General features: G+C 33.2%; 1 protein-coding gene across 1 annotated transcript in view; it reads right to left on the bottom strand.

Annotated features, from left to right (window-relative positions):
- LOC115884599 overlaps positions 1-26,944 on the bottom strand; it is a 94,098-nt gene that overhangs the window by 7,266 nt on the left and 59,888 nt on the right. Inside the window, exons 2-8 of the mRNA XM_030903228.1 lie at positions 12,748-12,973; positions 12,165-12,332; positions 11,965-12,099; positions 8,092-8,414; positions 5,756-5,904; positions 4,447-4,971; positions 2,564-2,770 (exon numbers count right to left, since the gene is read on the bottom strand). Of these exons, the coding sequence (XP_030759088.1) occupies positions 2,564-2,770; positions 4,447-4,971; positions 5,756-5,904; positions 8,092-8,414; positions 11,965-12,099; positions 12,165-12,332; positions 12,748-12,973 (1,733 nt within the window). The remainder of the gene's footprint in view (positions 1-2,563; positions 2,771-4,446; positions 4,972-5,755; positions 5,905-8,091; positions 8,415-11,964; positions 12,100-12,164; positions 12,333-12,747; positions 12,974-26,944) is intronic.

Here is a 26,944-nt window from a genome sequence, read left to right on the forward strand (position 1 = left end):
GATGGAAGCTGAAAATATTACAAAAACGCTAACCATAAATACTGGTGTTCCGCAAGGCTCAGTTTTGGGTCCCACATTGTGGAACATTTTATATGATGATTTGCTTAAAGTAGAAATGCCTGAAGGCGTTACATTTAGGGTTTGCAGATAACGTGAAAATACATAGTGTTGTATTTGAAATAACGAAGTTTTTGTGTAAAATAAATATTTAAAATAGACCAGCAATTTTTGATACCCCTGTATACATTTAATGAAGCAATACATTTTTTAGTAAAGTTCATTTCCCTGGCTTCAAAGTCAGCACAAAAATTAACTCTAAAAAGTAATGTAGAGGGTGTTGACAAACTTTTTTATTATAGCATGCATAATTAAATATCTTTAAATATCTCAAAAACCAAACCATCTAAACATATTAAACCCTTATAATAAATACCTTATTTTATGTCCAAGAATCCAAAAGTGAAATAAAATACAGGGTGTCCCGTAAGAAAAAATATAACTTTGGTATGGATCTTAGCTCTGACACACCCTGTACATTTGAAAATAATTTTTGAATTATGCACATTGTCTTCCCACATATGCCCATAAAAAATTTAGTTTCTACATCTTTCCGTTTTCGTATAATCAACCGAGGCGAATGAGGTGCGCCACCCTGTATAAACAGTTATTATTTACATCAACAAAACTCACCTTCTTAACAGCACTTAAGGGACATAAAGGGCCATTACTACCGCTTTCCCGTTCAAAATATTCTAATAAAGTTGCGATGAGTTTTTTACGGCTATTAAGATATCTTGTACACTTCGCATTAAAAGATGTTCTAAAACGAACAATGTTCGACAGCCAGGTCTGCTAGTAAACATTTTTAAGCTTAAATTATCACAACACTATGGTAAGGGGGTATGGGAGGGGGCTAACAATTAAAAAATCGTAACTCCAAAATTACAGTAGCTAACGAAATGCGGTTTTGAATTTAAAATTAGGAATAATATTTGCAACAAAATTTGTCAGTTTTTGAGATAAAAAAATGAAAAAATTCCTTTACTTTGAAACTCTAAGAACTGCCTACCAACTTTTTATTAACATATTTTAGTATGTTATAGTATGCATTTTATATGTCTAGTATGCAATTTTTTAATTTCAACTTGTATCTTGTATTTAAATACATTTTTTTAGTATCTTAATATTTTACAAATGCTTAGTTTGCTAAAATAATTTTACCTGTGCATATTATTCATTTTATCACATTCAATCATAATATGGACCAAATATAATGTCCGTATTAGGAGTGATGAAATATCCCTAGATGAATGAAAAAATTGTATTTATTTTATCATTTTTGGAGTAAAACTTCTTTACGAGCGAAGACACACAAGACGCGACAGGAAAAGTGGTAACGATCGGAGGTTACGAGGCGACGTAGCGTCGTAACTTGGGCCCTATGTGAGCTAAGGGGCTGAAACTTGGAATATTAGATAGATTGGAATGTAGATCTTTTCATGATATTTTGACGACGTTTCGTGCACTACGAAACCCCATCATCAATGAAGCAAATCGAAAAATCGTCCGATTTAAATGAAATTTGTTATGTTGATAGATTAGACCAAGACCAACTTAACCGTGTACGACCATGGTACAAAGAAAACAAGGTATGATCGATAGCGGCTCCAATTTCGTTAAGTTTGCGCACACCACCTGTGACGTCATACGCCATACAAAAAATATCCATATTGTTCAATTGCCACTAATAAAAAAGACCTAAAATAGGGAAGAATTAAGACATAACCCTCAAAAGTTATGTCAAACCATCGAGCTTGACATTTGAAAAATTATTTTCACATTTATCGTGTCAACTATTTGACAATTTGAAACTGGCGCGCGGAGCTTACAGACCAATGGTGCCGTTTATCACCTGTGACGTAGTGACCAACCTGCGCAATATCATACCTTGTATTCTTTGTATCATGCTGTACGACTAACGACTGTGACAGTTTTGACGTAAGAATCTTCAAAAGTTAATGTCGTCCGATCGCGACCAAGTTTGGTGAGTAGGTAATATGAGCGACGCACGGTGCACACGGGTCCCACCCTGCAAATTTGGATACAACGTTTCGTTTACATCTTCATCAGGGTGGGACTAACGATTTGATATTGAAGAAAAATGTGGGTCGATTTCGGCATAATCATTCGATTTCACTTCAAATATGCGCATATAGTGCACAAACAATGTTTTCTCCTGATTCTCTAATTTTATTTAATTTTAATATTAATTTGATTGTTTTAAACGTCTTGATATTAAAATTGAATATCTCGATCTCTATCGATCGGCCATGATCGTAATTTCGGGATAGTACGTCAAGGACAGCTGTTGGAATATAGTAACAGTACAAAGCGAATTTGAATGCTAACATTCAGTAGTAAGCTCTAGTGAATATTCTTCTAGCTAACATTCACTAGTAAAAGTTTGTTTCTAAATTAGTTGTTGAACTTTTATTGGTGTAGTAAGTTATCACTGAGCACTAACCCTGAATAAAATCACCCTGTATATGTTATAATATTTTACCTGACAATTTGTATCAGTATCGGCGAAAAATCCTTTGTATCTTTGCGTTTTGCAACTGAAACTGGTCTTGGGTATGTTGGACAATGCTGGATAATCTATTCCAGCCTTTCCTGGTGTGCCTCCAGCTGGAGTATCGAACAGATCAACACCCGCTTCGTTATCTACATCCATGGAATAATCTTGGACTATTATTGGCTTCTGCTGCTTCTGAAATTTTGTTAAATTCCGAGTTTCAATAAAAAAATATTTGATAATTTCGACTTTACCAGTCTCAGCCCCCTACCTTTTACGGTAGGGGGTCGAGACTATGATTTCTGACGTCACCACAGTTGATATAGATACTTATTATAGCATATTGATCTGGTATAGCAAAATGCTGCATACTAAATAATAAGTCCCCCCCTCGTTCTATTTGGAAAAAAATAGTTGTGAAAAATATTAGACTATCAAATGTATTCTAAGGCTCCTTGATTAAAAATTGTTAGTTATAACACAGTCATGGCACTTTAAATTGAAGTTTAAAATTCTATTTCTAAGCGATAATGTTAAAAGTTGATATGTGATATTTCAGAATTCTATGCAGATAGTCATTTTCTATCAAGTAAAGTAGAAAAATACCGAGGGTCCCCTTTAAAAATCAAAAGTTGTAGTCATTTCCGGTGAAACAGGAAGTAACCAAAAATAATTGACTTCGTCACTCAATCCTGATTTATATCATACATTATCATTTCTTTTATCTGAAAAAAAATATACAGAGTGGTCTAGCTGTATCCCGGAAACTTCGGCAGCATATTCTGCAGATAAAAATAAATAAAAAACTTCGTATAAATGTATGTCCTAAAATGCTTATTTTCGGAGATATAGGGTGTAGAAGTTTCATTTTTTCAATTTTTTCCAAATAATTTCTGAAGTAATATCAATATTCTGATGAAAATTGGTGTCTGGGAGTTCTTTGACATGAGAAATTTGATTTTGATGTCAATATGACTCCTACTTGTAGAGAGCGCCATCTACATATTTTTTAACTGGTTTGAAGAGTCATAACTTTTCGTCCGTCCGTCTGTAAAAAATATACATTTACGACATTTTTTACGTAATAAAGATCTCTTGGTAAAAATCGCTACGAGTAATGGTTCTCGAGATATTTGGAATCGAATGTTTAAATTATATGTCATCATTGACATATAAATTAAACATGTTGACTAAATAGTTATTACATTGAAATCATAAATTTAAAATGTTTTTGTGCCAAAAGTCTAACAGAAACTGTCTTCTCATCATTTTTTCGAAGAAAAATTTATGATTATTTAAAAAAAAATAAAAAAAATCCCAAATTTATCATTTCAGTCACTAATAACTATCAACTCAACATGTTTATTGTTATTTTGTCTTGACTATTTCAATTCTAAATATCTTGAGGACGGCTGCTTTTAGGGATTTTTACCAAGAAACATTTTTTACGTAAAAAATCACGGAAATGTATATTTTTTACCCAGTAATTTTATACAGGTACAGACGAAATGTTATTACTTTTCAAAACAGTTAAAACACATGTAGGTGGCGCCCCCTACAAATAGGAGTCATATTAACATCAAAATCAAATTTCATATCAAAAAACTCCAACCACCAATTTTTATCCAAATATTGACGTTACTTATATAAATTATTTGGTAAAAATCTCTCTCTCTCTCTCTCTCGAAGTAAAATTGAAACTTCTACACCCTGTATCTCTGAAACTAAGCACTTAAGAACATACTTTTTTTCGGCAGAATATGCTGCGAAAGTTTCAGGAATAGAGTTCGGACCAGATGGATATTTGAGATTTAAGTCATTAATTAATTATAATAGAGGTTTAAGAAAATCTGACCTATGAAAAACCCTACCTGTTGCAGTTTTAATGTATTTAGAATCTTCACCAACGTTTTGATACTGTTATCGATGTTATCAGGCGTTATAGTGTGCGGCAAAGCGTTCGTTTCCTGCAACTTCCTCAAAATATTCGCCAAACTTTGCGATTCCTCCGAACTTCCTTCTTGAAATACTTCAATTTCCGGCCTGGCGGTTACTACTTTAGGCGTGGCAACTCTTTCTGAAGTCGATTCAACCGTGCCATAAGCGTAGTACTCGCTTGGACCTTGGTATTCTGGTCTAGGAGACGTTACAATGGGAACGAACTCGATTTTTTGAGGTCTTGGAGTGACTCTGGAACCGTATTCCTCCTGGTTATAGCTAGGAGGTGCGATATAAGAACCGTAGTCGTTTACGGATGGTTCTATGGGGGCCTGTGTGGCTTGGTACTGAGTTTCGTATGCGTGGTCGTACTGCGTAGGACGCGGTGGATCTTGAGGTACGTATATCGGCCTGCGCAGGAAGCCGTGGTGATGTTTTTCAGGCGAAATCGGTATAAGCTGAAATAAATTTTTAATTTTTATCATTTTTAATTTTTTATACAAGACGATAAAATGGGATTTTATCGTCGACCGAAAAGATTAATTCACGAGCGATGAAATCGCGAGTGAATTAATTTCGGGAGACGATAATGCAATTTTATCGTCGTGTATAAAACAATATTTTTTTCCATAGCGAGTTACTTTTTAAAAAATATTCAGAAATTATTATTTCCAGATATTTATTACGAGTAGAAAAAATATTGTGCTAGGTTGGCGTTGGTTTCTATGTAATTTGACAAATAAATAAAGCTGTCTCGTTAGTTGTCAGTTTTGAGTAAATATTTTTTAATTCTCTTTCATGTCTATTGCTGATTGAATTGGAGCCAGAAATGGCTCAAAACGAAATAAGTAAATTACCAACAGATATTCAGGCTGAGGCGACAAACGCCATATCAAACCAATTCTATTTAAATCCCGAATTACTTATGAAAAGGAATACAAACATTTTCAAAAATGGAAGCAATTAAAAAACGTGCGAGAAGAAATCAAGTTTTTACAATATAATCGTTGTTAAAATATCATTTAATCTACCCTTGCGGTTAAAGTACTATTTTATCTACTATTTTTGATAGATATAAGGCAATTTTAACAGTTGCTATGGAAAAAAAGATATAAATAAGTGCAAAACTCAAAAGCGGTTCTGTATGATTACTATAAGTGATTACTTAATAATTACTATAAAAAGATGATATTCAAAAGGCAGTTACTCTCGAAACATGATTACTATAAAAATTGAGCTTACTTTTTGAGCAGTGTAATTTTCTTCTATAACTGGTATGGGTTTAGGCTTCCTCAAGACAAATACAGGTTGTCTTGAATAGGGTTTATCTTGATGTAGTACTATGTACGGCTTTACAGGTCTAACTCTAGTGGAGCTTACCGGTTTTTTAACTACAAAAATGCAATAAAACTGTAAATTAATACACTATTAATTTTATACCACCTAGACAACTACTGGGTTGTCTCTAAAAATAATTAACTTTACTTTTTGAATTACTAATATTTTGTTCGCAGCATTTCTAAATATACAGGGTGTCCCAGAAATAAGTGCAAGTATTCTAAGGGGTGGTAGATCTGGTCAAAAGAAATATTTTTTGTCTTTACCGTTTTTCAAGTAATTCCAAAATAACCGAGTTATTTTACTCCGAAAATTCAAACAAAAAATCCATTCTTGCTTAAATTTTGAGAACCGCTGGATCTTTTCTGGATTTTCTTTCATGTAAATTTAATCTACAATATATTTTGCCATATTATCAAGAAATTATCTTTTTTAACTTAAAACTAAAAAAAAATTCAATTTTTTTTTTGAAAATTTGGAAATTTTTGAATTCGCAAAAAAACCTCATAGGCGTGTTTCTGACACCGAAATATACTACCAGTTAAAATACTTACACTTATTTCTGGGACACCCTGTATAAAATAATAACTGCAGTTAATTTAAAATAACTTTTTTGTAATTTAACTTCACTTATTATGTATTTTCCAAACCAACCCAAAAAGTCCAATAATAAACTTCAAAGCCACCTTATTCAGCTTGACCTGCACAGCAGTGTCCACTTTTACATATTTTCTTTTAATCAAAATGTTTTAGGAAACAAAAATAAATTAATTATAAATATATAAACAGTTATTATTTACAACAAAACTCGCCTCCTTAACATCACTTAAGGGACATAAAGGGCCATTAGTACCGCTTTCCCGTTTAAAATATTCTAATAAGGTTTTTTGCAACGGCTATTAAGCTATCTTGTACACTTCGCACTAAAAGATGTTCTAAAAAGGACAATGTTAAAGTATCACAACACAATTCACTTAATCCAAAAACTCGGAATACAAAACTAAAATATCAAAACGAATGACAATGTCAGGAAATAAATAAATAAATGTGGCAACTTGACATTTTTACAGCAGTACTACCACCTGAATCCGCAGGGGAAAAACTAACTTCCAGTTAGTCAGCCCGGCGCCGAATTTGTCCATGGTTGGCAACAATGAATTAAAAAATCGCACCTTCGATTACGTAACTAAAAGCTTCATTGGTATCGCTTATAATCTTCGATTAAGTATCGCTTACTTTTCCAACTCCCAGTGGATGACATACCAAGAATTTACAACTTTGAGAAACACCCCACTGTAGTGTTGAGTAATAAAAAGAATTGGAAGGAAGAAACGCCTTACTCAGCATATAAAAGACCATACCATAACGTGGTATACTGATGCTTCCAAAACCAAAGCAGGGACAGGGATAGGAGTATTTGGGCCGAAAACCAAATACTCCGAACCAATGGGCATCCACCTCAGTATCCTTCAGGCATAAATTTACGCTATCGAAAGATGTGTACAATTTATACGATAGTCAAGCAGCACTAAACGCGATCAACTCAGTAACCATCAATTCGAAGTTGGTCAAAGAATGCCTGAGCTTCTCTAGCACACACTAACAAATTAGACAAAGAAAATAAAGTCCTCCTACTCTGGGTGCCTGCTCACCAAGGGAATGAAAAAGCAAATGATCTAGCTAAGAAAGGAGCGAACACTCCACTAAAACCATTCTGTTTTCCAAACGGGAACCAACTGAAAGCGGAATTGAAGAATCTGGAAGACTCCATCCGTAACTTGGAATGGGCATCCTCCCACGGTCTAAGACACTCGAAAAAGTTCCTCAGAACTTACGACCGCGAAAAATCAAAGGTCTTCCTTGGTTTAAGTAAAAACAATTTTCAAATTGTCTCGGGGTTTCTAACAGGACACTGTCTCCTCAACGAACACCTCAGTAGGCTGAAGCTTAGAAACAACGGCGAATGCAGATTCTGTGGTGAAAATGGGGAAACACCAGAACACCTTATCACTGAGTGCGCCGAGACGATGACCATTCGTGCCATGAACTTTAGTACGGCTGATGTCGAGGATTGAGACTGTATGATGAGAGAAGTATGTATGTAAGGGGAACACACTATAGATCTGTAAGGTCGCGGTGATTAACTCCCCTCCTAAACATTCTACATTCTACATCGCTTATAATTATTACCTTTAGGAGTGTTTTATATTACTATTGTCTTACTAAAACAGTGTGCTTACCTAATGGTGGATTGAACACTAAAGGAATACTACCCCTTGGTATTTCTAAAGTTATTTGTTGGTGTACGTAAGGTTTAGCCTCCTCCTCTTTGCCAGAAGATGTCTGGTACGTTTGAGGTTCATAATGGTACTTCTGCTCTTCATCAGGCGAAGGTATATCGATGTTTGTGGCAGTAAAGGTCTCGTAAGTCGTTTTGGTTGGTTGTACTTTGTACTTAAGTCTGTTAGGGTACTCTACAGGTCTAATCTCTTCCTCCTTGTGTGGTCTTTGATAGGGTACTATTCTGTATCCGTATGACGTCTGTTTTTGGAAAGAATGTTGTCTATAAATGAACAATAAATACGCGCTATAGTTACGGTATCAAAATAAACATACCGGGTGGTGCATCGTTGTTGGAACCAGGAAATCCCATGCAAATTTTGAATTATCCAAATATTGGCTCTCCTGTTTATTTTACAGTGAAATCGTAGATAGTTTTTTAAAGGGCTGGATATGCTGAATACACATGCCAAATTTGCACAATTTTGGACTAGGCCATTTTAAGTAATTGAAGAAAGACTGCATTTATTTTTAAATTAAAGCTGAACAGGTACCATAGCAAAACCAGGCAAATGTTAACATACCTTATAAGTTTTAATTTAAAAATAGATCCAGTTTTTCTTAAATTAGTTAAAAATGGCTTGCCCAAAATTGTTCAAATTTGGTATGTGTATTCAACATGCGCAGTCCTTCAAAAACCTATTTACGACTTGGCTGTAAAATCAACGGGAGAGCCAATATCTCACCAGTTAAAAATTTGCATGGGGTTTCCTCTGTTTCCAACACCGATGTACCACCCGGTATAATTAGTTATGCATACCGAAAAAAAAACATTCTTAAATATTCACCTACAAAATTTAAACTTAAACAATAAAAATGTACTATGCAATCCAATTGCAACTCCAATTTTGTCTCAAATTTTCTATTTTTAATTCTATTATATTTGTAACTTGGATCGGAAAAATCATATAGAATTTTGCGTAGTTTTACAGCCTTAATTAGCTGCTCTGTTAACTCAATTTCTAAATTGCAACAAGAAAAAACACACAAAATAACGGAAAATTCCTATCAGTTGGGTCGCGATCACGCGATCAAACTCGACAAGTTGAATCTGATCGCCACCGCAGAATAGAACGGCGCACAATGTAACGAAAACTAAAATAGTGGGACATTGGCATATTTTTCTTCAGTTTTTACTATTCTTGCTGACATTTTATGACAGAAATTAAATAATATGACTAGGAATTTTTGCTACAGGACGAAAAGAGTAAAAAAAGGCGTAATGGAAGGTCAAAAAATTACGAAGTTTTATAAAAAGGACTTTACAGGTATATTTTTTTATTTATGAAGAGTTTATAGCTCTTATGGACTAAAAACGTTATTAAATTACTGCCGAACAATCATTTATCTCCCGCTAATATGTCAAAACTCAATCAATATTCCTAGATATTCAAATAATCAGGGATAAATTAGATAAGACTGCAAAACTCAAAAAGAACGACACAAGTGGCAAATATCATTTAACAGTATTAAATAATATCATAATATGCGAAAAAAACGTATTCAACTTCAACAAAGGAAACCATAATACACACCTCACAAAAATTTTCGCAACACTTATGTTTTTCGTAGTATTTATTCTTGAAACTTGAAACGCTTCAAACATTTTTATGTGAAAAACTTAAATCTAAGGTCTGCCTGAGTTATGATATACTTTCCATTCCTTAACAAGTTGCTATTAATGCAAATAACTTTTGAGATTATTGTTAACCAAGAGAATTTAAGAATACTTTGCAGTTTTCCAAATTAATAAGTAATGCGATAATTTATGTGGGGTGTATATTATTCCAAAATAACATAATATATAAGGCACTTACATAAAACATGCTTAAAAATCATTCGCAATTTCTTCTCCATCCATATACAAGAGCTCTTTCGCTTCCGAAAACAAGTCTACTTTTTTTATTTTTAGAGTGCTTTGGTCGCAGATGTGAAAGTAGAGGATCTGAATATATCAATAAGTTGTGTAATATATCTTCAATAGTTTGGCACCAACAATGATGCAGTATTGAGGGTGGAGTATTAAATACATCGAAGAAAATATTGCCGGTTTGAAAAAATATTCTCTTGAGTATTTTTTCTCCAATGTTGAGATTTTCGGAATTGATGAAAACTCTCCCCCACCCCAATGTGAGGATGGTTCCTCGCCCCTAAAATAGCATTCAATATGTTCATAGCAAGCGTATAGCTTTTTCAATAAAGAAATTATAACACAAAAAATTACGGATAAAAACTACGGTCGAATCAATGGAAAACATTTTTTTCTTCCAGGTTCGGATCTAAGTGGATGAAATTTATATGTAACAGTATACTAGAAGGTTCACTCTATGATATTTTGTATATATAACCTTGCGCGAATGTAAGCGTTTTTTTGAAAGTCATAAAACATGTAGAAACTAGACTTGAAAAAAATTGGGACGTTTTTATCAGGTTTGTTGTTGGTAAAAGATCTCTCTTTACGGAAAAAATTGTTGGAATTGAACAACACAAGGAAACTTCTGAAAATAATAAATGTCATTGTATGAAATTTTTGTACAGATTTGGTAAATTAAGGAAACCATAACTTTAACCCGCCATAACACCCCGACTAAGAGGTCAACTCAAGAAATATCTCACATGGTGAGGCTCTGGGATGTCCTTTATCCATTTATATAAAAAACTTGAATTATTTTTTTTGTTTTTTGGGCTAATGTCCCGCATTTCCCGATTTCGTTACACTGTGCGCCGCCAGGTCGCTTTGTCTCCAAAACTCGATCGCGCCAATGTCAAACGGCTCATATGTATTGTATTCTTTAGCAACTTTTGGCCGCGGCCGCGTGGAGATCGTGATCGCGGTCGTGATCGCACCAGTGTGCGTACAGCTTTAATATTTTTTCGATTTATTATAATTTTCTTTGCAGTACTTTTAGTCTTTCAAATTAAAATTTGAGGGTAAAATAAAGTCAACATATTCACCAGGGACGTGCATATGGGTTATCACTGAAATATTTTTCTAAAAAAAGCGTGTACGTTACTGACTTTTCTTCTCTTGTTAGCAAAATAGTGTAAACAATTTAACGAAAGTTACAAAATGTTAAAACTCTTTAAAATTATTGTTTTTTTTGTAATTATCTTAAATACCATTATTTTTTTATTTGAAATTGCCGTAGGTGGACTAATAGTAATAATAACTGATAGTAATAATATTTTATAATAAATTAGGTAAAATATATAATTTATTAATTTTATTTATATTTTAATTTTATTAATTGTGATTAATAAAATTGCGTTTATCTCATCCAGGAGGCCGAATTCGACAGAATATCAAGAGATAACTTTTAATTGGCATTAAACGGCCTATATAATTTTGATATCAAAAGAAAAAAGTCCGTGGCGGACATGTTTTTTTTTTGAAAAATATTCCAGTGATAACCCATATGCACGTCCCTGATGAATTTTTCGACACTTTTTTTGCATTAAAATATGTAGCACTTATAGTAACTTTTACCCTCAAAATTTCATTCGAATCATTAAAAGTACGAAAGAAGTAAAAAGAAAGTAAAGAAAATTATAATAAAACAAAAGATTATTAAGACTTTAACACCCTGTAGCTACGAAACAAAGCAGAATCGGACCTATGTTGATATGGAAAATAAATATTATTTTTACGTGAGGAATCTCCCCACGAAAGATTGCACAAGTTTTTTGAAACACCCTGACACCCTGTAGGTATGTTAGGGCATCTCTACGTTTACTTATTTTTCTCAGAACATATTAAATAAAGCGAAAAATACCTTAGTTTCAATTGAGCAAGTTTATCGTAGATGGCACTGAAATCTGGATGGGAACTTTGTTCTTCTTCAGAATGATACTTCTCCTCTTCTTCGTCGTTAATAGTCTGTGGTTGATTTTGTGGTTTGACCATTGGTCTGTTGTGGAAAAATAATGTTTGATTATTATTAAGAATTGCAAGGAGTAATCAAGACATCCATACCTAAATGGTCCAGGTAATGCATTGCTCTCCAGGAAAGGTGTAAACTTAGGTCTTTGTTGATACAGTACGTCTTTAGGACGGTAGTTTTGAGACTCAGACTTCAGAGGGCGTCTTTTCTCGTATGGGAAGTCCCGGTATTGTTGAGCTGATACTCCTGCAAGGTGAGGTCTGGAAAAATGTTAAAAGCTTGTACCCAGCAGATTTCAGCTTGTTTACAAATAATTTTATATCGTTTTTCATGGATTAAGTGATGAAAGTATATATATTTTAGTTTTAGTGTACTTAATGTATTATAATTAATAAACTAGATATTTTTAATATGATTTATGAAATTGTCCTTCCCAAAAATTCAGCAAAATTAGAGGAAAATAAATAAAAAACTTCTATTGAAGAATAATTTAACTTTACGTGGCAACCTGTTTAATTTAATAACATTGGGTTCAAACAATAAACTACAGGGTTTTTAAATATATATTTACATTAGGAAGTCTATAAGTTTGATAAACGATCCATTTTTTAAATTTTACATGAATTTACATGGGATTGACTTAGTTTTTAAAAATAATAAATTTATTTATAATACCTGTTAAAAGGTTGATTAAAATAAAAATTCTCGTAAGGAAGCAGCCTTTTCTGTCGTTCAGATGGCGCCAAGGTCACGTTGTAGGCAATGGCGACCTCTTCCGTGTCCAGTGCTGCCGTGGAACTATCAAAGGTTTTCTCTGGAGTGGTACTTGTGATCGTTGTGATGGTAACTGATTCAGGTTTGTCATGGTGTATGGTGGTTATGGAGGTAACGAAAGAAACACCTGTAACAAATAATAGACATTTTATTCTTGTTTCTGTCTTTTTATACCAATTAAAAAAATTGATTCACGTAAGAATCTACCTATAAGCGATACCAATTAAACTTTTAGTTACGTTATTAAGGGCGCGATTTTTAAATTCATTGTTGCCAATCATGGACATATTCTGCGCCAGGCTGACTAACTCGAATTTAAATTTCCCGCTGAGGATTCAGCTGGTAGCTCTGCTGTAAAAAATGCCAAGTTGCCACATTTATTTATTTATTTCCTGACAATGTCATTCGTTTTGACCGTTTAGTTTTGTATTACGAGTTTTTTTTGGTTTAAATGAATTGTGTTGTGATACTTTAAACTTGAAAATGTTTACTAGCAGACCTTGTAGTCGAACATTGTTCTTTCTAGAACCTCTTTTAGTGCGAAGTGTACAAGATAGCTTAATAGCTAATGCAAAAAACGCATCGTAACCTTATTAGAATATTTTGAACGTGAATGCGGCAGTAATGGCTCTTTATGCCCCTTAAGTGCTGGTAAGGAGGTGAGTTTTGTTGATGTAAATAATAATTGTTTATATTATTATATTTATATTTTTAATTTATTTTTGTTTCCTAAAATACTTTGATTAAAAGAAAATATGTAAAAGTGGGCAACGCTGTGCCGGTCAATCTTAATCACGCGACTAAAAGTTTAATTGGTATGAACTATAATTAAGACTGTTACAATAATTGTAAAAATATTAAAATTACTAAACAAAGCAATTCATTACTATGGAAACAAACCAAAAATATATGTTATTGACGTTTGACTACGCTAAGGAGATGGAATCAGCATGCGCAACATAGTTTATTGAGTTGGATAGGAGCTGATGTTATATTATTTTATTTTCTAAAACTAAAACTTTTATAATTCATTAACTAACAGAGAAACTTAATAAAATCTTAAAATATAAAAAAAGCGAACTACTCCATTTAAAATATTTCTTTTCCATAAGTGGAGACGAATGTCAAATTTATATACAATTTGATGAATGGAGGAAGTGGAAGTTGTTTGTGTGCTATCTTATTATTACCCGACAAATCTAAAAAGGTGTATGAAATTTGTTATAAACTGTTCATTGTGTGGTGTGCCACAAGGTATGTTAAAAACGTTGCTGAAAACGTTCTTCTATCATGTTTTTAAAAAAAATCAAAAATATTAAAGCCATGAACCCTTTGGCACAAATTACCTATTACAGATGCGAAAGAACACCGAATTCCGCGTTTCGGTTTCTGTGACCTTCAGAAAGAGTTCATAGACAATCCGCATCAATGTATATTTTGCGTTATTATTTGTTTGGGTTAAAATAATCTGCACCAATATGTGATCGAGGCATATAATCTCACAGTAATTTAATAGATTGCTCGTCATATATCAGTTCGTAGGAAATTAGGAAAAAAAAGATATTTATAGTTTAAAAACATTAATTTATTTAACAAAATTTAATTAAAGATGTGACAAAATAGTTACTTTTCTATTGGTTCTATCGGACTTTTTTTGACTATATAAATCTTTATTTGTAAACTTTAAGGCATAAAATATTTTCAATCTAATAAATAATTTAATGATGTAAATAAGAGGAAATTTCTCACATGGGTGGTCAAATTCTATAGTTTCCATTATATCAAACAGCCTCTGAATGTCTATCAGTGCAAAACTCATCAAAATTTAATATATATAATTTTTCCAGCCTGTAAATAAAATGAACAAATTTTTCCACTTTCATGATCAAAGGCTTTTAAATGGGTTAATAATTTCCAGTTATCCAGAGATTCGGATTCTTTTGCAAATTTTAGACAAATATCACATTGATGTATTTGAAGACCCTTTTTAATGATGTAGTCAAACATAATTAAAGGCATTTTGAGTTGAAAACATTTCTCAGAGGCTGTTTGATATAATGAAAACTATAAAATTTGACCACCCATGTGAGAAGTTTCCTCTTATTTACATCGTTAAATGATTTATTAGATTGAAAATATTTGATGTATTAAAGTTTACAAGAGATTTATATAATCGAAAAAAGTCAGATAGAACCAATAGAAAGGTAACTATTTTGTCACATTTTTAATTAAATTTTGTTAAATAAATTAATTTTTTATACTATAAATATCTTTTTTTTCCTTATAAATAAACACATTTGCATCCCATTTTAAATAAGATATACAAATTACCAAAACTTAGAAATAACAGTTCAAAAGTTCAACAAAAATCCTACATGCGTTTTTAAAAAGAAACATATAACCACGCACTATGTCATTCCAGCAAGCGAATACGACACAGCATAGGTTTTCGGACTAAACGACTGGTGTATTTACACCACTCAATAGGCGTGTCGGGTTTGCCGAGCGATTTGGGTAATTTGTGCCTTTGGTCAGAGTATTCAACGTTGAAGATTACGATTTTAATCAATAAAAATGTTGAAATCCGATATTTTAGCAAATTAATTACATTTTTGAAGAAGAAGCCTGTAGGATACCGTTCCAAGAAATCAAAAATTTGTACTCGACAGGCATTTGACAAATTTTTAATTGAAGCCCAAGATAATAAATATCTAATGATGAAACATTACCAGTGTTTAACTACATAAAATTTATCTCTGCTTACTTTTATTATAAATATTATTGTAGATAGTTGCAGTATTTGGCATTGCCCCTGCAATGCCAATGCTTATCAGGGACGAGTTGTAAGTTTAATTCTACGCTGTGTTTGTCATAATGTGGATCAACCTGCTCTCACTACCGGTTTCGGAGCCCTACTCCATCATCAGGTGAGCCTGGGCAGATCCACAAAATGACAACCACAGCGCAGAGATAGTTAATTCCGACTTGTAGGAAAGTGTCGGTTAGATATTAAGTCCCGAACGGGAGATAGCGGCCTGCGTGCAATGGTAGTACTTTCGTACCACCGGGGTGCAACTATCGATAGTAAAAGGATGGTAAAAAAGAATTAAATTTCTTTATAAGCAGTTAAGTGGCAAGAATCCTTATATAATTTTATTATATACCTATACTGCAAGAAATTTGTTTTCTATTTTATAATTTGGCTTGCCTGATAAAAGGCCTTTTACCATCCTTTTACTATCGATAGTTGCGCCCCGGTGGTACGAAAGTACTACCATTGCACGCAGGCCGCTATCTCCCGTTCGGGACTTAATATCTAACCGACACTTTCCTACAAGTCGGAATTAACTATCTCTGCGCTGTGGTTGTCATTTTGTGGATCTGCCCAGGCTCACCTGATGATGGAGTAGGGCTCCGAAACCGGTAGTGAGAGCAGGTTGATCCACATTATGACAAACACAGCGTAGAATTAAATTTCTATATAAGCAGTTAAGTGGCAAGAATCCTTATATAATTTTATTATATACCTATACTGCAAGAAATTTGTTTTCTATTTTATTTATTATGTTGCCCAGATGCGGAGTGCGGTAGGCAGATAACATCACGTATCGGGCTTTTCAGTCACAGTAAAGCTCATGAAAAGAAAAACGCCTTGTATGACCATCTTCTGATGCGTGTCAAATATTCGTCAGCGAGTAATGGCAGTATGTATGTATATGTAGTATATGTAGAAAAAATGTTGTGTGCTGAGTGCAACACATATGCTTTTTATATTTAAAAACTACTCGCTGACGAATATTTGACACGCATCAGAAGATGGTCATACAAGGCGTTTTTTTTTCATGAGCTTTACTGTGACTGAAAAGCCCGATACGTGATGCACTCAGCACAAACATTTTTATAAAATTGTCGAGATATTTTTTCATATTTTGGTATTTTATAAATTGGTTTATAGATATTTATACTGTATAGTCTAAACATATATATCTCGCGAAGCACGCTTTAGAATTTTTACGAATCAATCCAGTCACAATAATTAATACAAACAATAAAATAGTAATAACTACACCACCGGGGCGCGAAAAAAAACATTTATTTCGACAAACGTTGACAAACGGCTTATTAGCGGCCACAATTTCGGCACTAATTCGCGTTGATTATTTTTCGAACGGTAAACTGAAACAATTCGCTTCGCGTTTGACACGTATATCTGGCTAATTTGGCCCCAGTTAATTGCCGCTATTGATGTAAAAAGGGGCGTTAATAAATGCCGGGATTTAAACGCGTGATATAAAGAGAAAATCGTATTTTCCGTGTCGCTTTTTTTGGTTCGATCATTTTCCATATCGGTGCCCTTTTAATCCCGTTTTTTGTTCAGTTTATCTTAGTTTATCGAGTTTGGAATAGTATTTAATTTAAAACATTTTTTTTATTTTGAATAAAGAATAGATCTCGCAATTACAACTCTGCAACTGCAAGGGCTTGTACAGGGTGGTCCGAACTCTATTCCGGAAACTTCGGCAGCATATTCTGCAGGTAAAAATAAGTAAAAAAGTTCGTATAAATGTAGGTCCTAAAATGCTTAGTTTCGGAGATACAGGGTGTAGAAGTTTCATTTTTATTTCGACTTTTTCCAAATAATTTGATAAAATCTGAAGTAGTGTCAATATGTAAATGAAAGTTGGTGTCTGGGGTTTTCTGGACATGAGAAACTTGATTTTGATGTCAATATGACCCCTACTTGTAGAGGGCGCCACCTACATATTTTTAACTGGTTTGAAGAGTAATAACTTTTCGTCCGTACCTGTATAAAACTACTGAGTATAAAAATACATATTTACAAAGTTTTTTACGCAAAAAAGGTCTCTTGGTAAAAATCGCTACCAGCAACCGTTCTTTAGATATTTAGAATGAAAATAGTCAATACATGTCATTATTGCAAAAAATAAACATGTTGGGTAGATAGTTATTTGACTGAAATTATAAATTGGGAGCTTTTATTTTTTTTAAATTAATTATAATTTTTTTTTCGAAAAAATGAAGAGGTAACAGTTTCTGTAGTACTTTTGACACAATAACATTTCAAATTTATGATTTCAGTCTAATAACTATTTAGTCAACCATGCTTAATTTATGTCAATGATGACTGGCATTGATAATTTAGATTTCAAATATCTCGAGACCCATTACTCGTGGCGATTTTGGGTCAAGTTTCGTTTAGCCGAAATCTGTAAAAAAAGAAAAAACAATTTTTTTGTCATTTAGGTACCTCAGGGAGTATATTACTGAAAAAATTTTGCCGCGGAAACGCGCCACCATTTTTTGAATGCGGTTTAAAAGTAACGAAATGACATACATGAAAAATTAATGTTGTTTCATATTTTAGACGTCTTTGTAAATACTAATACGAGAATGAAATTCCGCGGAAATGCGCTGTTGCCATTTTTTTGAATATGGTTCACAAGTAACGAAATGAGATATATAAAAAACTAATATTATTTTATATTGTAGACTTATTTTTAAGCACCGATACAAAAATGAAAATCCGCGGAAATGCCTTGTTTCACCACTATGCAGTGATCTTCTTCCCGACCTTTGACACAGATCAATGAATACTATCTATTCTTATCAACTTAATATCGCTATGGTCAATAAATGCGAAAATTTAAAAACAATTGTCAATAAAGCATAAAAACGACAACTAAACCAAACCAACTAAAACCAAACCGAAAGTATGCAAAATAGTTGAGAATACTATGGAAAACTTAATATTGAAGATTTTCCATTACACCGCCCTTATGATAGATTTCCGCGGAAATAGTTATATAGAAAAGTTATAGCAAATTATTAATCAAACAAAAATATGTAGTTTTTATCTTCCTATCACATTTCGGCACTTCTAAACCCGGAAAAATCAATGAAAATTATTGTGATAAAAATATATTTTCGAATAAAAATTAGATCACATCGTTATATTAAATGTTTTTACGTCATTCTATAATGAAAAAAACTATTAAAAACACCGTAAAGTTTTAAATTTTAGTTAATAATAGAAAAATTAAAAATTCGAGTTTACTCAAAAACAAAGAATTTCCGCGGCAAAAATCAAATTATGTAGTGCTAGTTTTCTTGTATAGAATCATCCTATAAACCGATATTCTATGTAACTGATTTCGGCTAAACGAAACTTGAGCCGCGATTTTTACCAAGAGAGGTTTTTTACATAAAAAAACGTCGGAAATGTATATTATTGTATTCAGTGGTCTTATACAGGTACGAACGAAAAGTTATTAGTCTTCAAACCAGTTAAAAATGTGTAGGTGGCGCCCTCTATAGGTAGGAGTCATATTGACATCAAAATCAAATTTCTCATGTCAAAAAACTCCCAGATACCAATTTTCATCCAAATATTGACGTTATTTCAGAAATTATTTGGAAAAAATCGAAATAAAAATGAAATTTCTACACCCTGTATATCCGAAACTAAGCATTTTAGGGCATACGTTTATACGAACTTTTTTAATTATTTTTATCTGCAGAATATGCTGCCGAAGTTTCCGGAATACAGTTCGGACAACCCTGTATATACGATACCGAGATATGATTTTTTTCTTTGTGTTGCCTTTTTTTTTATCTACATTTAAAAATGGCATTGATGAGATTAGAAGTGAGGGGATGGCACCTAGGGGTGGGTCGGAGTAGTTTTAAAAAAACTCATTTGCCTTACTGAAAAAATTACTTTTTCATTAATGTCCACCTAATTTTTCGTGTAGGGGGTAGTTTTTCAATTTCACCCTAAAAACGTTATCATCGTCGTTTAGCATTTTACATGGGCTTTCCAAAAAGGCGCCATAAGTGGGGTGATTAAGATTTATTAACGCCATTTAAGATTTTCAAGTGAGTAGGGGTACCGCCTAAGGGGTAGGTCGGGGTGGTTCAAAAAATACGTCATATGTATTCCCCCTCGATATTATAGAAACGGTATTTTTTTATTTTTTTGATATCTTTTTTGGTTTAAGAATTATAGACATTGTAAGTTTTCAGTGGCCCACCCTGTATAATTTCTTTCAGTGCATTCTTATATCCCCCCCATACTGTATTTTATTTACTTACAATTTAATACTTTATATAACTTTTTCTGTTATAAAACTTATTTTCAGTAGATCAATTTTAGCATCATTTAATAGAACAATTAAACAAAAGTTGTTAAATAAAGAAGTAAGAACAATGATTAAAATATTTTGTAATGTACGATATATCGATCGGTATATTTATCCATTATATACCAGTACATTTTATTTAGAACTATAAACTATAAATCGAAATTACAGGAAATCCTCCATAAATACAGAAAATGAAAGATAATAAAACGACTTTTAAAGCTGGTTGCCTTAATCCATCACAATTACGACTAAACTGTTTCCGCTACATTTTCTTTTAAATGGATTTTTAATTTAAACTAGGTCCTTTTAGTTAGCATTTATCGATAGAGAATATCAACATTTTTCTGTTATTTTTTCCTTCTTTACAACGCCACTCTCTCTTTTCTGCGCTAGAAGCCTAAAATAAACGTCAAGTCAGTTTGCTTCCTGTTCCTATTTGGATTTTTATAGAAAAAACCAATGTTGCCGGTCTATTTTGAATTTTACAATCTCTTAAATGTTAATATTAAATTATTTGTAGCAATATTACGCAATGCTTTTACTCTTATTAACGTAATAAACGACATTTTAATTGTCATCATTTTTCCGACAAAGATAATTGAACATGGAATCGGTTTTTAGTATTGTTCATATTTTTGAGATCTTATTATATTCCGTATAATAAAAAAATGGTGCACTATGTGCGCATATTGAAACGAAACTATTCAAGTGAAACTTTTTCTTATCTTATTTCGGTATGTCTGTCCGTCTGCCTGTCTGTCCGTCTCTGAGGACTTCATTCGGGTAGGTACATCTATTTACGTACCGAGTTTGGTTCCAATCGAGGTAAAAATTCCAAAACCAAAGCAAACCAAACACTATTTTCATGTTTTTCTTAATTTTCTCTAAAATGGTTGGGAAATTTGGAAAAGTATAAACGGGATTAATCATTTTAGAACAATCAAATTTTTTTAATGAAAGATGTATTTTTTTCAAAATATTAATAATAAAAAAGTTCTTCCTCTTGTTAATCCGGGGACGTTATTCATTATTTTATTATGAAAAAATTATTCTTAAAATAATTTTTTCTACAAACGTCAGTAAAAATTAGTCACAAAATAAAATACCACTTTTAGCACTTATATCATAAATAACTATTATTGTGAGAAATCTATTCAAATCAAGTAGATTAAGTTATTAAACTGTACAGGGTGAGTCTTAAATAAGTGCAAATATTTTTAGGGCTCGTAGATCTCGATAAAAGAAACATAATATTTTCTCTTTACCGTTCTTTAAATCCAATATAACCCAGTTGATTTTTTGCTTAAATTTTGATAACCACTGGATCTTTTCTGGATATGTATTTGTGTATGTGTAAATTTAATCTACTGCCTATGTTGCCATAATATCAAGAAATTATGTTTTTTAACTAAAAACTAAAAATATTTCCAATTTTTTTTTCAAAAAATTCCAAATTTTGTACTTTTTTTCACGAAAAAAACCTCATAGTCGTGTTTCAGGGGTCGAAATATAATACCACTAAAAATATTTGCACTTGTTTAGACTCACCCTGTTTCAAAAAACATGTGCCACCTCTCGTGGGGTGGCCGATTCTTCACGTAAAAATAAGATTTATTTTTCATATCAACATAGGTTCGATTCTGCTTTCTTTTGTAGTTACAGGGTGTTAAAGTCTTAATATTTTTTCGATTTATTATAATTTTCTTCCAAGTACTTTAAGCGTTTCGAATGAAATTTCGAGGGTAAAAATTACTATAAATGCCACATATTTTAAAGCTAAAAAAAATGTTGGCATATTCACCAGGGACGTGCACTGGATTATCACTGGAATATTTTTTCTAAAACCAGCATGTATGCCATTGATTTTCTTTCTCTTGTTAGCGAAATAATATAAGCAGTTTAATGCCGATTAAAAGTTTCTTGATATTTTGTCGATTTCGGCCTCCTTGATGAGATAAACGCAATTTTATTTTGACCTTGATCCAAGTCTAAAAGTAGCCTTTAAAAAATTAATACAGGGTGGCCCATCGAAAACGTTCCGCAAGGCATAACGGCCAGGATATTTTTTTTTCAAAAAATCCAAAAACACGTCAATTTTGTTTGTGAGGGGGACAACTTTTGCCCCAAAAATGATTCCAAAATCTTCAACCCTCTAAGCGGGGGTGTGATCCCCCAACTTTTTTTAAATGGGAAGGGGGGTCAAGTGGTACCGCAATGAAAAGGGCTTTTATTCCTTATACCTTCACGCTTCGTTTTTGAAAATCGGTCGAGTCATTGAGAAAATATGAAGGATTGAAATTTGAAAAGTTTATTTAAACATTTATCAGAGTAAATGATAAGGATAAATTCCTTCGACCAATTGGCTGTATTTTCTTATTATTTCTAGATGTTTACGCATTTTTTCACTTGCCACAAGGTTGAACGATCAGGTGCGGCAGTTGCTAGATAGCTGTTCTGTGACTTGTGCGTTGAAGTTCTTCTCAATATCGTTAAACTGACCCCCAATAAAATTTCCAAAAATACCAGCCCACACGTTCAATTTCTGAGGGTTTTGTGTGTGCACCTCGTGACAAACCCTGGGGTTGTCCTCAGCCCAGTACTGACAGTTATGCCGATTAACTACACCGTTCAAAAAAAAAGTACACTCATCCGAAAAACACACATTAAATAGGAAATTATTATCATTCTTGCCACTCGTTCACTCACAGTTTCACATAATTGCAAGCGACGATCAAAATCGTCTTCGTTGAGTTCTTGTACCAACTGAATTTTGTACGGGTGGAACTTGTGTTTTTTTTAATATCCTTTGGACACTTGAACGATTCACGCCGGCTAATTTTGCATTGGCTAATTTCCTTGTACTCAGCGTACTATCCATGGCAACTTGGCCCAATACGAATACCTCCATAGCTTCATTTACTACAGGGTTTTCCCTCTGCCTCTTTTTATTCATAACGGAACCAGTTTCGCGAAATTTTGCTACTAACTCGCGAACAATTTTGCCATAAAGGTGTTTTTCAGGATGGCATTCATTGAATATCTGCGGAACCCGATTGCTATATTCATTATTTTTAAAATAAAGTTCGATTATTTCCACTTTTTTTGCAAGTGAGTACACCATAATTGTTAAAAAGTTTAACGATATTGAGAAGAACTTCAACGCACAAGTCACAGAACAGCTATCTAGCAACTGCCGCACCTGATCGTTCAACCTTGTGGCAAGTGAAAAAATGCGTAAACATCTAGAAATAATAAGAAAAAACAGCAAATTGGCCGAAAGAATTTATCCTTATCACTTACTCTGATAAATGTCTAAAATGAACTTTTCAAATTTCAATCCTTCATATTTTCTCAACGACTCGACCGATTTTCAAAAACGAAGCGGGAAAGTATAAAGAATAAAAAGCCCTTTTCATTGCGGTACCACTTGACCCCCCTTCCCATTTGAAAAAAGTTGGGGGATGACACCCCCGTTTAGAGGGTTGAAGATTTTGCAATCATTTTTGGGGCAAAAGTTGTGCCCCTCACAAACAAAATTGACGTGTTTTTGAATTTTCTGAAAAAAAAATTACCCTGGCCGTTATGCCTTGCGGAACGTTTTCGATGGGCCACCCTGTATTATTAACTTACGAAAGTTTTAAATAAGTACTCATTGATTCCTCATAAAAAAATATGAAAAAAAGTTCCTATAAACATGGGTATGGAAATGTATAGTTTTAGAGTTACAGGATATTAAAACTTTTGGAAATTAAGTTTTTTGGAGTTATCTTAAATACCATTTTTTTTTATTTGAAATTGCTGTAGGTAGAACTAATAGTAATAATAGGTTGTGAATAAAATTATTTTTATTTTAATTTTATTAATTATGATTAATAAAATTGCGTTTATTTCATCAAGGAGGCCGAATTCGACAAAATATCAAGAGATAAATTTTAATTGCCATTAAACCAGCTTACACAATTTTGATATGAAAAGAAAAAAAGTCAGTAGCGCACATGTTTTTTTTGAGAAATATTCCAGTGATAACCCATATGCACGTCCCTGATGAATTTATTGACACTTTTTTAGCATTAAAATATGTACTTATTTATAGTACTTATATATGCACTTATAGTAACTTTTACCCTGAAAATGTTATTCAAATCACTAAAAGTACTTGGAAGAAAATTATAATAAAGTATATTTAACAAAACCTTGGTTGCACGTCATCAATGACACCATGCGCCATCTTATGGAGTTTGCTGGTGGTCGTATTATGATGTGCAACCAAAGTTTTGTTAAATATACTATAAATAGGAAGATTACTAAGACTTTAACACCCTGTAGCTACGAAGCAGAATCGGACCTATTTGATATGAAAAATAAATCTTATTTTTACGTGAGGAATCTCCCCACGAGAGATGGCACATGTTTTTTCAAATACCCCGTAGATTAATTGTGTAGAATATCATTTTCACATCGTATAATCAGATGCCAGATCGAATAAATCCTCAAAAAAGTATTTCAACAATATAACTGAGTTTTCCCGGTTTTTTTCAACACATGCAGCAGCAAATATTGCCAATTATTTTGGGAGCGTTTGGCCTATTCAAAAATAAACCTATTAACTTTTGATTACCACATTTTTGACGTCAAAAAACCTAATATTTTTACGCTATCAAAAACCGGGGAATGTGAATATAACACACAACAGTGTTATAAAATGAATAAATAAACAATAAAACGACTTGCTGTTAAAGATGCTGTCAATAAAGAAGGTCAAGAAAAGGTATCACACGAGTACCATATGTGCAAATGGCCGAAGAAAGTTTAAAAGAAATTTCTACCTTACATTGGTCGATGATGCTATATCAATATTATTAAATCGTTTTTTTGCAATGCTATATCTTCAGCATGTTACATATTATTATCTCTGTTATTGCTTTAAACCGTTGTTATTATAAATAAAATTACGAAGTTCATATCAACGGGAATAATTGCTAATTTTTACAAAAGTTCTTATTTTTTATACAGGGTGTTTCTAAAAACATGTGCCATCTCTCGTAGGGAGGTTCCTCACTAGGTCCAATTCTACTTTGTTTTGTAGCTACAAGGGGTTAAAATCTTTTCTTTTTTTTCGATTTATTATAATTTTCTACCAAGTGCTTTTAGTGATTCGAATGAAACTTTGAGGGTAAAAGTACTATAAGTGCTACATATTTTAATGCTAAAAAAGTGTCGACAGATTGAACCGGGGTATATGGGTTATCACTGGAATATTTTTCGAAAATAACATGTGCGCCACTGACTTTTTTCTTTTGATAACAAAATAGACACACCGGAAAAATATAGGGATATAATTTTATTAAAGTTAAAAATAAATGTTTTGAATAAACAACCACATATTTGTAGGCCGATTCTTTCTACTTCGATTGAAACTAAGTAGCCACACTAGTTATTTCTAAATTTGGGATATTTGCAGAAGTGTTTGTGCATTTTTTGTCAAATGTATAAAAAGCACCTAGCATCAGTTGTTCGAATTTAAGCTCTACTGGCTATGTTTTTATGATAACTGGCCAGAATTCATTCAAGTAACTCTGTTTAGTATTAAACGACATTATGGAGCGTAGACATCTTAACAGAGACGAAATGCTACGGGCCATGGTTATGCTTGAACCTGGAATATGCCAAATCGACGTAGTTAGAGCATTAAATACAACGCAAAGTGTAATATCGCGATTAAGTACACGCTACCGTGAAAGTGGTGATGTTGCTGAAAGGCACACAAAGCGACATCGCATTACTACCCCTCAGCAAGATCATTTTTTACAATTAAATGCTCGACGCCGACCGACTCTTACAGCACCAGAGCTTAGTTTAATTCTCCTGGAAACACATAATGTAACCGTTAGTCCTGACATTGTTCGCAATAGATTAAGAGAGGTCAACTTAAGAAGCAGACGCCCCTGGAGAGCTCAATCCTTAACGAGAGGAAATCGAGAGGTACGATATTTGTGGGACCAAGATCATGTTCAGTGGTCGAATGAACAATGGGCCAATATTCTCTTCACGGATGAGCCACGCTTTGGAATTCATCCGGATTCGAGAAGGCTTAGGGTATGGAGAGAACCGGGAAATCTTATTCGGTTGGATCATGTTCAGGAAGTGCACCCTTATCAAGGTGGAACAGTTATGGTCTGGGGAGGAGTCCAGTTAGGCCGAAAAACCGATCTCGTTTTTCTTGAAAGGTTTCTAACAGGAATCACATATCGTGATTTAATTCTTGAGCCTGTCGTGTTACCATATGCCAATGATTTTGGGAGAAACTTCATTCTCATGCATGACAATGCACGGCCTCATACAGTCAGAGTGGTAAGTGAGTTTATCAATGCTCATCAATTAAACATCTTACCCTGGCCGGCACAATCTCCTGACCTCAACCCCATCGAGCACGTATGGGACGCGGTCCACAGAAGAATTTTGAGAATGGGTATGCCTCGTGAAACTCGTAGGGATCTGGTTCGGGCCGTGAATGCAGCGTGGCAGGCTGTATCTCAAGAAGAGATCGACAACCTGATCAGGAGCATGGAGAGACGATGTAGGGCTGTAATGAACAGTAGAGGAGGCCATACCCTTTATTAAGTAAAAATGGTTTTATCTTTTTTTTTTTAATTCACAGTTTAGAATTTAAAAAAATGTGTGTATTTTTTTGAGTTCTTATATAAATTAAGGTAAATTTGAAAAATTTGGTAAATTTCGCATCTTTATTCCCAATACGTCCTGTAAACTATTTGTTTATTTTAATTTTATTATTTCAGAAATGCAAATAATAAAATTACTGACATTGGCTGGATAAAATTGTAATATCCCTAGACTTTTCCGGTGTGTGTAGTATAGGCTGTTTAATGCCAATTAAAATTTGCATTTAGATATTTTGTACTTGATGCGATACGAAA

This window comes from Sitophilus oryzae, unplaced genomic scaffold (genome assembly GCF_002938485.1).
Source record: "Sitophilus oryzae breed Bouriz unplaced genomic scaffold, Soryzae_2.0 scaffold_302_pilon_pilon, whole genome shotgun sequence".
In the NCBI taxonomy this organism is placed as follows: domain Eukaryota; kingdom Metazoa; phylum Arthropoda; class Insecta; order Coleoptera; family Curculionidae; genus Sitophilus; species Sitophilus oryzae.